Source organism: Orbicella franksi, chromosome 15 (assembly GCF_964199315.1).
Source record: "Orbicella franksi chromosome 15, jaOrbFran1.1, whole genome shotgun sequence".
NCBI classification, from domain to species: domain Eukaryota; kingdom Metazoa; phylum Cnidaria; class Anthozoa; order Scleractinia; family Merulinidae; genus Orbicella; species Orbicella franksi.
This window is the reverse complement of record NC_138159.1, coordinates 9464401-9478609: the sequence shown is the minus strand read 5'-3', so window position 1 is coordinate 9478609 and position 14209 is coordinate 9464401. Positions and strand designations below refer to the sequence as shown.

Here is a 14209-nt window from a genome sequence, read left to right as displayed (position 1 = left end):
AGTACTAATGAGCAATATTTGTGTACAAGGTACACTTGCACTCTTTAAATGAAGAAGTGCCTGAATCTTTTTTCTTTTCTTTTTTTTTTCAGTGAAGTGAAGGATCTGACTGAAAAAGTCAAAAAATACGAAGAGGCTGTGAGTTGAAATCTATGTTGAGATAATAACAAACTCTTATTATCAGTTGACTTTAACGGAGCGACTGTACGAAAGGCACTAGTCAGGAGATGGAAAAGAAAGAAAAGATAAACCACCTTGCTGATATCTCACCGCATTTTTATAAAACTTTGACCTATGACCTCACTTCCGTTATTGTTTTGATAAAAAGGTGTAGTTAAAAATATATAGGTTTCGCTAAAAACTCACTAGAAAGACAAAAGAAGGTAAAAATATTTCAACGAGACGAAACTGCAAAGGGAAGAACTATTTTGCGAAGTTGTTCCAAAAATTTGATGTTCGGCTTGCATTATAATTCTCAATATTTACCTTTGAATATTCTACTAAAGCAACTGTTGCAGTTAAATGGCAGTTTCTTTTACAGCATCGCTCGTCATTTTTTAACTTTACGAAGCTCCTGTAAATTTTTCTTTGTTCGTAACACACAAAAAAAATCAAACGAAACAATTATTCTACTCCAGTTGGAATAAAAATATAATAAAACTCAAACTTTGCTTCTATTTCAGACGGGCGAAGAGAGCGACCAACGTAGAAGGTAAGGACCATTTCTGACTCCACTCAATTATTTGAATGAATTAGTATAATAAGTCTATTGTACGGGTCCGTAAATGATCCCAGGGGCCTGTTTCTCGAAAGACCCGGTAAATTATCGGGCCCGGTAAATCACCCGGTAAGTCCCCGTAAACCCTTCGGGTGTTTCTCGAAGCTCCCGTTATTTTCGATCCCGTTAATTTTTCCGCTAACTTGCCCGGTAATTTACGGGAGGTCGTGACGTCCCGTAAAGTTACCGGGAAGTCACAAATGTTGCAAAACCAAACAAAATGGCGGCCGGAGGTGGACTTTTTTGTTTCACGGTCTTATCAAAGACGCCCCTTTCTAGCCGATATGGCTGACTGCGAAGTCATTGCACGATTTCGGCTTTCACGAGCAAGAATAGAGTGGCTCGTTGAGGAGCTTAAGGAGAGAAGCTACCAGCTGGCTCCGGAAATCTAGGTAAATATAATTGTTGTCCTTTTATTTTTTACAGTTTGAGGGCGTTTGCATGGAAGCGCTATATAACTGTGAAGTTCTATTTTATTGTTTTTCAAAACCAACAAACGGCGGGAAAAAAATTAATGAATAGATAAACACTGTCATGTAAACGCCGACCACTCGCCATGCGTTTTCGAAATGGCTTCTTTGTATGAACATCAAAATGGGTTCCTGTCACGCAAACCTGATCTTACTGCAAACCAAACCTGTTTCCTGTGTTTTAATTGCAATTTTTTTTTTTTACTTTTTTTGGAGGAGGAAATTAGAAAACAGACACTCTACAAAAAGTACACCCCATAATAGAGCGATCGCGAAGAGTCGCATTAGGCGAGGTGCACAAATGCTGACAAATGAGAATAAAGAACTTCTCACATAATTGTTTCAGTCGCATTTCTATTGATCTTAGCTTGCTTTATGCTAGAACAGTCGATTTGGGATCAGTGAAAATTACGCTTGATGTTTGCCGGGGAAAACGATCAAATCACGCCTAAAAATTTCAGCAAGATCGTTCCTTATTCCCAATATTCTGTACACTTACTTAAGCGAAATTCGTATAAGTATAAATTACTGAAATAAGCGTTTGTAGCTAAATTTCAAGTTCTGAAGTTCACACTGTTTCCTCGGCGGTCCGCAGATCTTGTTTGATTGCTCTGTGAACATTTTGAATAAGAATGAATCACGGAAAATGACAAGACTCCTAGAAAAGAGCAAGATTGTCGATCGAAGTCTTCGAATCGAGCTACAAAAGGCAATTGATCATCACTTTCAAATAATATGACCATGCAAAATGACGATCTCTCTCAGTTGCTCTCCTTTGACACAACGATAACTTCGAAGTTAAGCTTTGCAATGTTCTTCAAAAAGCATCACAGTCGCAATGACAACAGAATCGATCAGGATCGAATGTGTCGAATACGTATAGTCCCAAGCCTTTCTCCTTCTCTCGCGAACGAGCGTGAAGCGTGCGCTAGAGATTGGTAACATCCGCTCTTTTATCGGGCCCGGTAAGTACCGGGAAAATTTATGGGTGCTTCGAGAAACGCTATTTCGGGTTAGTTCCCGTTAACCGGCCCGGTAAGTTATTGGGCCCGGTATTTACGGGAGCTTTCGAGAAACAGGCCCCAGGACCGCAAATGATCCCGGACCCCAAATGATCCCCAAATTGAGCTGCAAATGATCCCGGACCGGAAATGATCCCCATATTGGACCGCAAATGATCCCGATCAAAAAATAAGGAATGGCATGGATTTATATCAGAGGAAGGTGAGAACATGTACAAAAATAATGAACTAAAAAACATATTTTATCATTTTGCAAAAAAAACATTCCACAGTTGCTGTTTTGTTCTTCGAAGGGTACAGATCGTTTTCAACGTCACGCAATAAAAGAAATAATAAATCGAAAACCAACCAATGGAAAAAGCTAAGAAGTTGTGATGTATACTATCGAGGATAACTAAATAAGACACTTCTCCAAGGTTTAGGCCTGTGCGTTTCCCCAAACTTCAGATATTCGTCGTAAATGTTTCCCAGAAATTTACTGAGTCCAGTAAGAAAACGCCATGTTGGTGTACATCCGTGTTACACCAATATGGCGGCCGGAATATAGTGTAAACATCTGGAACCTACTTTGGCTTTCTAGGCGACTGACTATCAGTACTAAGCAAACAAGCATTTACATAAGCACTTTTCCTGATGCTCTAACTTCTAAAAAGGCTCAAAATCATGAGATAAGTATATATATTTCAATAAATTCGATCGTAGCCTTGTGTCACGCAAGCTCCATAACCCTGAAATTCAAAATGCTCTGGTTTCCAAACGAAGCACGCTAATTGTAAACAGATATAAATATACCGCCTCTTATGCCTGATGAGGACTAGAAGTAATCAAAGATTATGAGAGTGCGTTCGACGCCGTCACTTAATTAAATATACATAAATGATTTCACTGGCTGACCTTTAACCTCTGTCTATTGTTAAAATCAACGTTTTTCATCGACAACCGAGGTTTTTATTCAGACAGATTTGTCGTAGTGTCAAAGTCCACCATTTGTTGACACGTTGCGTAACAGCGCAAGTTTCCGTAGACTCACAAGTTTAATAGAACGAAAATATTTACATTTATAGCCTTCAAATTTCGTGCTAAATATTCTCACATTAACTGGTAATGCTTGAACGTAAAAGCTAATTTGTAAAAGTAAATTTTACATACATTATTCTAAACTGGAAGCACAAATGTAAGCAAACATTTGCAATCGTGTGCTCGTTTATCGTCAGCGTAAACAAACTCCGTGCGACTAATTCGCGTATCATGTTCCCCTAATGAATGAGGTAGACAGTATTTAAATAATTTGCCGTTCCTTGGTTCAGGCTCACTCTTATGGATCTCGCCTTCAGAGTACTTTTCCACCGATTCCTCACAATAATCAACCGGATAAGGACTGAGCTATCTAAGTGTCTGTCGCGACTGGAAATAATCAACTAATGCAATCAAAATATAGCTTTTCCTACGGTTAACATCCGGAAAGCCAAGGCGCTTCAAAGTCGTGTTCGTTTTAAAACAAATAAATTAAACAAGGACAATTCCATCAGATTTCGATAAATGCCACCGTCGAGGCGTTTAAATTCACCTAAATTCAACGCTGAGAGCACAATTGAATACTTACAGCTTCCAAATTAAAGTGTAAATGTCCACAAAAACCCGCACTTGATCGAAACAAAGACCCGCACTCGAAAGAAATGTACAGCACATGGTTTGGTGATGATCGTTTCGCCCCTGCTGCGGGGCGGCCAAATCGGTGTCGCAACTTCTGACGAAGGTCCACCGTCCCATGAAACTCGACTCAAGTCTGCATTAGGACTGCGTTCTACGAACGCAATAAACGTGAAGACGATCTATTGAATCAGAAGTCTTAGAAAAACACATACTTGTAAACATTCTTGAAATCCCGGTGGCGATAGTATCAAACATCTATGAAACAGCTAATTGTCAAAACGAAGCGCAAGCCTTGGCCTTGCGTTGTCATGAAGCTGAACTTCATAAATATAGCTTGGAATTTTGACTTCTTAGAATACTCAAGGAGTCATTTCCGAGGAATTAAACCCAAAATACGACCAAGGAAAAATTATAAAATAAATTTGGTCAAATTTCCAGTGCTACACGCTAGGTGTTTTACAGAGTGATGAAGCGTTGTAGGCTTGTGGGTCTACTCAGGTGACAGCGTCTTCTGTAATAGTTGCTTCATGGTTAGATTTTAGTTTAAAACTTTAAACGAGTGGCGTTAATGGCTGATAAAATGTGATTCAACTATAGCATCGTAATATCAATGTTTAACAAAGGAGGATATGTAGCGTATGTTGCACTGATCATAATTTTACTGAGAATTGCAAAGAAATGTGAGCCAAGTCGTGTTTTGATGATTGAGTGGTGATATTCATAACATCGTGGTTAGCAACAAAGTTTAGTCGAAAGTATGAAAAAAAAAAAAAAATCAAGTTGTAAGCCATTATAATTATAAGATGGCTTAAATAAAAACATCGGTATTCACGTACGCCAATTCCCTATCCACACCATCCCACCATCAATGCCATTCCTTATTTTTTTGATCGGGATCATTTGCGGTCCAAAATGGGGATCATTTCCGGTCCGGGATCATTTGCGGTCCAATTTGGGGATCATTTGCGGTCCCGTACACTACTACGTGCTTAATAGCTTAATATTGCTTAATAACAATGCAGGCAGGTTTACTAGTTGATTTTGACCCGCCAAAGCTATGTTTGAAGTTTTTTGTGTGGAAGATAACTTACCTCCGTGTCGTATCGATTTCTTCTTAGCTTCTATTTTATTAACAGTACTGAATTACTCAGGCAGCAAAGGAAAAAATATTATTTTCTTATTTTGCCTCTCTTCTTATTGTAGGGCTATCGAGGCGGTGAACCGCGAATTTACAATTTGGCGTCTTGAGGTAAGAAATAAAAAGAATAATGCTGTAATTATCCCACTTAAACTTTAACTCAAATTTAAATAGCTTCTGCTTATTTAGCTACCTGTATCAGCCTGTGAAATCAAGTTTAATATCACATTAGGCCTATCTCGCAGAAGCAACGTAAACTAACCAGTCATTACACGAAGGAAGTGGGCTTTGCATGAATGAACGAATAAGCCGTGATATGTACACATTCGGCTTCTCTAGTCAATTTGGAATTACTTTTTCAAAAAGCTGAAATTGCACTCGCCGCATGCCAATCATAATCCAGAATTACGATGTGTAATTTGCGCTGGTGTTACACTTTTTGTACTGGTGTTACACTTGAACTGCACTGCTCTCAGCCAGGCAGAATCGAGGAATTTTGTCATTTACATGATTATCGTTATCAAAGTGTCAGGGGCATTTAGCTTAAGCGCTAAATGTGGACACTCTTGCGCCGTCCTCATTAGCACAAGATAAGAGCACACAAGAGTAACAAACCGAAACATTGACAAAATGGATTACCAGCTAATCTGAGACTATCCTATACCGCGATACTTCTTATTAGTGATTTTTTTAATATGTTTATTATTTCATATCTTCCAGGCCAAGATGAAGATTACACAGACAGAAAAGTAAGTTAAAAAAAGTATACATATATGGAAGCAGGAGCCATAATCGGGGACGGAGACCGTAAGCGCGCGCCATTTTTAGTATTGGGGTTGTCCCCATGATATGGGACAATAATTCTATTTTTAGAACAAATTGTACCATCGCCTGAGGCACACGCGCGTGCATGCTGCGAGGATTTTTACGGATGTCGCGCGGGGAAATGGCGTCCCAAATTCCCGAAATTTTTCATGCTTTTGGCTCACAACTCAACGCGTTTGCGTCTATTGGAATTTTGCTTAAATATTTTCGTCGTAAGGTGCTCCAGTTTGAGTGAAGTAAGACAGTGTCGAATTTAGGTATGTTCCGCTTTAAGCTTAGATATGTATCGCTGACCAAGTTGTGTTCCGACGGATGCTTCTTTTACATGAGCTGTACATTACTCCACTTTAAATTTCACATATGCTGAAGATTAACAGCTTTAAAAATAACACAGCAAAACACTAGCTGGATATATTTAGATATAGCAGAGCTTCAGGACGTCATAGTTTCCTAGCTCCTCTTGCCACACGCTTGCGAGGAATTTGTCAGTCCATCGCGACCGAAAAGTAAAACAAAATAATTGCTAGTTTGAGTTTCGCCTGAATTGTAAGCAACGCTTGATGTTTCATCAAGGCCCAATAACTTTTCGTCCGTAGATACTGCTCAGTTTTATTCGTGTAAAATTCCAGTAAATTCTCTGTTGTCGATGAATGAGAGCGCCCGCCGATGCGTGTTTTGTATAGTCAGTAAACATGACAAATTGTACTTCCGCCGCACTTTCGTGTGAAAACGTACATCGAACTCAAACAATAACTCTATAGTTTTTAAATATGTGTAAGATTGATAAATGTTTGAGAACATATTAAAAGCTAAGCTGAAAATATGCGAATAAAGCAGAAATAATCAGCAAAGTTACGCTTTCTTTAATCAACTTCGAATAACGATTTCGATTTTGTTGATCGAGTTTAAAATACCAAAACTCCTTGTCTATTTTTGTTTCGCAGTGTAAAACTTCACTATGCTTATGTTGAAGAAACACACATGATGTTAGTAGCCTTTTTTGCGTTCGCGAAATTTGTTGCAGCATCTCCGCACAAACGATAACGAAAGAAATCTTGGTCAAGATTTGTTGACATTGAAACTGACACCGACTTGCACTTGAAAGTGCACGAGCTGCAATATGCAAATGAGCTAATTGTACGCGTCAGACTTTCCTTTCAGAAACTTTTCCAAACTCACCAAACAAGCAGAAACAATAAGAAACCATCAAAACAGGTTTTGGTTATGATTAACCATTGTCCGAGAAACTCACAAATTAACTCGATACCAGAGTAGAGAGTTTCCTTGCTATATTCTTAAGTCAGAACAAACGCAAAAACATACGCGTAAGCTCACAACTAGCGCGAGCAGATCTTATTATTCATTCCCAGCGCGAGATTGAAGTCTTGTTTTCGACCCTGAAAAACCCACCTTTTCCAGTGGCTCAGAGCATAAAACTACATGTAAGCGTCCTGGTTCTTAGTCCCTGCCTTATTCCCTGCCATCGCTGTGAAAAATACGCAAGAGAATCTCTCAACTCTCACCATTTGATCATGCAACGTGACAACATCCACGCGAGAACCCCCGACATGTGCGTGGATTCGCGCGGATATATGACGTCAGGATGGCGCAATTTGTTCTAAAAATAGAAGAATTGTCCCATATCATAGGTGCGCGTGGATCCCAAGACTTACGGTCTCCGTCCCCGATTATGGCTCCTGATGGAAGTAAATGGTTTAAATACTAGGTAGAGATAGTAATAGGCCGGCAAATAATTAATGCATTTTACAGACTACATTACAACACCAGCACAGAGTGTTGTCCAAAATCTGCCAACTGATGGTGAAATAGTCTATCGACAAAGCTGCCATATTTACAATCATAACCATTCCGAAAAGTACATTTTGCAGCCAAAAGGTTTGTAATCAGAGAAGGTAGCTATGACAACATAAGAAGACGATCATATACCTCTCGGTTAAACATGGTTACGTATATACAAACAATTTGTTAGGATGGCACGATCATGCTGTGAGTGCAGTCAGAGAAAAGAAGAACACCACTTCCTTATGGAGCCAATCAAAACGCAGGGTTTGCAGAATAAATCGCAGGCTCGCAGTGAAAGTGTTTTGTTCTCAGATCTCTTGCATGCAGTTGCGCAGGTTGTGTCTAATCGTGAATTTAAACATTGTGTTGTGTCGATGGGAAAGAGTCTTCACTCTCGCAATACGTCTTTACACCCAGGGCAGGGTTGTTCAAAGCCAGATTAAGCTAACCCGGGATTAGCAAGAATTTTGATTTCAGTTTTCTTACTTTTCGTTCAGGTTTTCGGTTTACATTGTTTGTCCTTCAGTTTTGAATTTAAATAATCTCAAACAACACAAAACATAGACAGTGACAAATATTTTGTACAAGAAAAATTAAAACTTCGGTTCACTTTTAATCCTGGGTTTGCGTTAACCGTCTTTTGAACAACCCGGCCCATGTGTTTAAATGAGTACTGGCGAGTTTAACGCTGGCAATAGGCTTGCGAGGTAATAGCATCCCATCTGGGGAGGGGAAGGGGAGTAGAAATACTTCACGGCGCTAAATGTTAAGGAGGTATCAAAAGAACTTACAACTAATTCAAATTTTCAAGAATTATACATGTTGGAATTTTAGAATGTGGTCCTTGGCCAGAAAATGCATGGAATAAACTGAAAATGTGCGTGTAAAGTGTGTGTTAAGTGTGCGAGGGCGTTTCCCCATGAACCCGAGGTTTCATGGTATAAGTGAAATGCGACAATAAAATTATAATGTACTTTTCATGACTTTAAATGACATTTTATGGCCTTAAATTTAAAGTAGCATAGAAAAGTCATTCATTAAAAATAATTATAAAAAAGTTCATGTAATTTCTATGCTTTCTTTTCCTTTCGCAGCGACCTTTTTGAACTGAAAAAAGATTACGAGGCTCTCACAAGCGAGGTGAATAAAGTCACGTTTACAAAATGCAAGTTCAGTGTTATCATATACAGTATATAGTACGTTAGAAATGTATAGGGGCAAAGTTTTTTCATTTCACCACAACTTATTCCGCATCAAGTGTTACCTTTTACAGAACTGTATGCAACTCTTATCTCTGACTATAATTATCTCTTTGTCCTCAGCTCACCAAGATCAAGAACGGAAAGATGAAAGCCCGACTTCTGGGCTGCCTTCGACGGATTTTCCGTCGAAGGCACTAGAATTAATTTTTGCCAGGTGGGAACAACTCAAGCTAGACAAATATATATCTCATTATCTTCTAAGCCACACAATATAAAGGGAACGGAATTAACCCATGAATAAGTAAGTCTTTTACATACAGAACTCTGTGCAAGTAACTATGTGAATAGTCGACCTTGTTATGAATACTAATGCTGTTAAGAAATATCACAGGTTATGACATCGGTATTATTGCCTAAACCTAATGTTTTTTTTTTGCGTATTAACTTAGTGGCAGCGGTCTTTTGTAGATCTTTTTCAAGGTGGGGCTACCAAGTAAAACGTCTCAAAATCCTGGGATATACTATCAACATCACCAAAGTTCGTCCGAGTTCTCCTCGCTTAGCCCTCACCCCACCACCCACACCCCTATTTTTCCTTCTGTAACCTCCCTTCAGCCCCTTTCCCCCCAACCTCCCCCTTGGGATTCTTGATTGTGGGTGGTAAATGTTTTTGGTTTTGGGAGAGAACGAAAAAGATTTATCAACATAACAAATATAAGGTGTAACGAAGTGTGTACCCTAATGTATCGGACGACAAATTATCCAGGGGACTTGGTACAAACATTAGGTTCTGGTATTTTGGTGACGTCATCAACGCGGGCGTCTTCACGACACTTGCTAGTATTGGTAGAGAATCACTTATTCATACTAATCATTTATCTACACCTTAATCCTTCCACCTATACATATTTATCATTTTCTTCCAATTGTTTGTCAGCCCATCTTTACCTGCCAACTGTAAAAACTTATTCCGTCGCTAAATTTTCCCTTTCTGAGAAAATTGTCACTGTATTTAATTTGTTTTTAGTTGTTCCCGCCTGGCTTGAAAATAAATCGACTTTTTTAACTACTGGCTTTAAGGTTCTTGTTTTAAACAAACAACAAATATGTCTGGGTAATCAAATGGTGGCCGGTGAAATTTAATAGGAAATAATTTCACGCGCGTTTTGTCAAAACTCTTACAACTTATTAGAGTATGGACAAAACGCAAGTCAAGTTATTTCCAAATTTACGACTGAACCATTTGATTACCCTTAACTTTAATATCATGGGTAAATATTACGAATATTGTTTATTGTATCGAGAAATTTCGCGGGATCGTTACCATGGTGATTTTGTATTTTTACATTTGAAATTATAAATTAACGCTGAAATCTCGCCCCAAATTAATTAAGGAGTAATTTGTCAGCCATGATTTTATGTCACCAATCTACCAGATACTTCTTTTCCTCTAGCGAAAAAAGCCTTATTCCTCAACTCACAACAAGAATTAAGGACATCTCTTCCAAAAAATAGAAGCTGAGCTCGACGTTTTTATTTCAATAGTAAACTTTGTCACTGACATCCTCTAATATTGCCCTGGAAAAAGGAGAGATGTTGAACTGAGCGAAAAAGTGAAAGTCAGACAAAGAATTGAACTAAAATATTAATGAAATATTATTGGATAGTGGATAACTGTGGTCACGTATTTAATCTGCGTACTTCTAGTCACTAGTAACATTCACGGTAAGAAGTGAACAGACCAGAAAGTCGATCGATACAACTAATTCCAGTCTGTGGGTGGCGCGGTGGTTAGAGGGCCACACTCCAGGTCGTGTGGTCTGGGTTCGATTCCTACCTAGTTTCCTTGAGTTATAAGTTGAGTTTTTTTTTGTAACACAATTTACTCTCCCTGTTCCTGTCTCCATGCAGTTGTGCATGGGTACTAGAAAAGAAGGGATGTAACGATAGATCGTAAAACTGGGTTAGAGATCATAGAAACGCAAGTGTGTCACGTGATTTTGTAATCGATATAACACCTTTTTAGAAAGAACAAGGCGTTGTCTCAAGTGTATTCTAGGGAACACTCGATTCCATTAAAGCACTTTAAACAGTTTTCTATGATCTGTTCGATATCGGAACAATTACCCCAAATTTCACGAATTTCTCTTAACTGCCTTCCAAAGTAGAAATGTTGGCGTGAAGTCAGTTGGTACAAAAGTAGACCGTTGAGAAAAATGCACTTTAAGTTTCTTAAATGATAGATTAAACATCTAACAAGCCAAACATTGCGGGGGAAGGTGCAGATTGGATCTCCAGGGAGGGAGGGACGTGTAATGGTTGTTCTATTTTGTGAAAAGTTTCCGTTGCTATAGGAAATGTTCCATCGAATAGTTCATCTCTTTACAGCTTTACTGCAAAGTATCGTTCATATATGTTAAAACTTATCTATATTTTTGGTCATGTTCTTACTGTAAACAGCCGTTGCTATGGCCGTTGCTACGTAAAAAAACTTATACCACCGTGTACTTTCCTTAAATTTCACACTTACCTAGAGGTAAATTCGGCAAGATCGTTTCAAAATGATTTTAACAAGTGTTCAAGGGTCTTAATCTTGTATTTTTTAAAACATGGAATTTTTTATGAACATCGCCATATTTTTGGGTATATACCACCTTAAGCACTCATGAGCTTGTATGACAATTATATGAATGTAGACCGCCTCCTTCGGCTCTATAACAAAATTCAGCTGCAAAACTGTACCATTGCCATAAACGCCAACTTTTGCAAGTGCGGTGGGTATGGTTTTAGTAAGTTTTCCTCCATTTCTAGATCGAGCAGGGGTCAGGAACAAAGTCTTGTTAATTAATTATTACAGACGGAACGTTAACCCAAGTTTTCCATTGACTGAGTAGAAATTGTGCTTTAAGTGAAAACATGCGTGATAATGAGTTGCCTACAAACTATTCCTCCAAGATTTAATCTGAAAGTATTCATTGCAGCGAAAGGTAGCTGCAAAATAGTCTGCTTCTCTGGCACAACTCTGAGGAATGTAGGGAAGCTGAAAAGTGCTCAGTTATGTTTTCAGCTCAGGTAAATTTTTGTTTATTTATTTTCTTTCAGCCAAGTTTTGGTTCTTGTTCAAAGGCTGCAAACAACAAGAGACGATGGTCATATGCACGCCTTACGTGCCTTTGTTCATGATAATTTACTAAAATAGTTTGATCGTCTTAAAACAGAACTCCTGCAGACAACAATGACACACTTACAATATATAACACTCAACAGATCAACAATCTTAGTTTACAATAGAGCGCAGCGGATCAAGTTAATTCCCTTTAAACTCTGTTGATAATTTTCGAAACGATCGCCGATTAACAACTCTGTCACTAGCTAAATGAATTCTTTGAGATAATAATTGGATCAATCAACGATTTATCATCTATCATATGTACCGCAATTAAGACATTTGTTTGGCTCCAAGCAGACTTATGACGTTAATTAATTCAGTTTTCTCGGAATCTAAAATAACATCTCTGGTGCAGTTGTGTTTCGCAAGCTTCACGAGCGACGTCTAGCGATGGAGTCCCTTCTGAAAGACCTCAAGAAACATCTTGAATGCTCGATTTGTCTCGATACCTACAACGAACCCATAACTATATCGTGTCTCCACACATTTTGCCGTCAGTGTTTGGAGAATCATGCAAGAGCCAGCCACAGACAAGGAAAGTTCCGTTGTCCAGAGTGCCAAGCGCAAATCGATCTGCCCGAAGGAAACCGTTTCAAAAGTTTACCGAGCAGTTTTTTCCACAATAGTTTATTGAGTCTTCTTGCCGTTCGACGGACTGGTGACGGAAGTAACATTACTTGTTCTCAATGTAAGAAAAGCAACTACCAGATGTACTATTGCTTCGACTGCGGACGGTTTATGTGCCCAGACTGTTACAACGCACACGAAATGCTGAGTGAGTCGTTCGAAGGACATAAAGTCACGCCAGTCAAGGAGTTTAAACCAAAAGATTACGAAGCCTTGCTGAAGCGACAGCCATTTTGTTCACAGCAGTTCCACGAGAAAGAAATCACGAGATTTTTCTGCATTTCGTGCCAAGCTTGTGTTTGCCAAATTTGCATAGTCACGGATCACCGAAATCACGAGATCGTTTTACTCGACAAAGCCGCTCATGACGAGAAACCCAACATCATGTATGGTGCTGAAATGATCAACGAAAGGGTGACCGAGCTTACTGAAGTGATTCGACACTTTGAAGACACGGCTTCTGAGCTGGAAAACAATGTCGCAACAGCTAAACGCGAGGTCTCGCGAGCTGTTGGGCAAATGATCGAAATGATTCGAGAGCGCGAGCGTGAGGTAATTATATCACTCGAGTCAACACGCGTGACGAGGCTCGAGAGAATTAACTCCGCAACCCAGCAAGCTCAGTCTCTGCTCAAACAAATGAAGCAAGCGGTCGAGTTTGCCAAAAATCTGACAGAAAGAAGCTCAAGCTCAGATATCATGAGGAGCAAGGAAACTTTGAAGCAGAGATTTGAAGTGTTGCGTGAAATTGAAGTTCCAAAACATGAAGAGACCTCATTCGTCAAATTTACAGCTGCTTCTGCAAAAGACTTGAAATTAGGTTTTATTGAGACGATCCCAAAGGCAGACGCAAATCGATCAACGCTTGAAGGACTGAAGCAAACTATTCAGGCTGGTATAGAAGCAGAGTTAACGTTATGCCCTAGAACTTCTGAAGGGAAGATAAGTGTCCAGGCTGATCTGAAAGATCAAGTGGACGTTCTGATTGAACCCTCTAAAGATGTTACAAATGTGATTGTTAGCGTGAAAGAGGACGGTAATCTTCAGCTGAAATTTACTCCCAAATTACCGGGCGCCTATAGCATTGAAGTGAAGATCAATGGCGATAAACTTCCAACCTGTCCTTTCCTTGTGCAGGTGAAAGAGCGTGAACTTGTTGTTGTTGGCGAGTTGGAAGTAAAATTCTTTCCAGGAGAAGTGCCCAAAGGGTTGGAGGGAATCGCTGTTAATGCAGAAGGCAACATAGTTTTGACAGATGACGATGACCACTTTGTTTATGAGTTCGATAGAGATGGCAACTGTTTAAGGAAGCTTGGTGGCAAAGGAGAAAATCTTGCACAATTTAAGTACCCAGCTGGCGTTTCCTATGTAAACAACAATGAGATTCTAATTGCAGACCAATGTAATCATAGAATACAGCACATAAATATTCAGACAGGAACTGTTGTTAACAGCTTTGGAAAATGTGGCACAGGAAAAGGAGAGTTTAAGAATCCACTTGATGTTTGTTTAGATGATGAAG

The 14209-nt window shown here is 39.2% G+C and overlaps 2 protein-coding genes across 2 annotated transcripts in view; both read left to right on the top strand.

Moving 5' to 3' along the window:
* Positions 1–30: 30 nt before the first annotated feature.
* On the top strand, positions 31–10070 carry LOC145469637 (uncharacterized). The gene is made up of 6 exons (XM_081453398.1): positions 31–138; positions 684–712; positions 5127–5172; positions 5782–5810; positions 8784–8829; positions 9012–10070. The coding sequence occupies exons 1-6, from the start codon at positions 49–51 to the stop codon at positions 9087–9089; spliced, it is 318 nt and encodes a 105-aa protein (XP_081309524.1). The 5' UTR covers positions 31–48; the 3' UTR covers positions 9090–10070.
* Positions 10071–11509: 1439 nt separating this feature from the next.
* The window catches only part of LOC145469848 (E3 ubiquitin-protein ligase TRIM45-like), a 7169-nt gene continuing 4469 nt past the window's right edge, over positions 11510–14209 (top strand). Inside the window, exon 1 of the mRNA XM_081453654.1 lies at positions 11510–14209. This exon is cut by the window's right edge and continues 4469 nt beyond it. Within this exon, the coding sequence (XP_081309780.1) occupies positions 12451–14209 (1759 nt within the window). The 5' untranslated portion in view covers positions 11510–12450.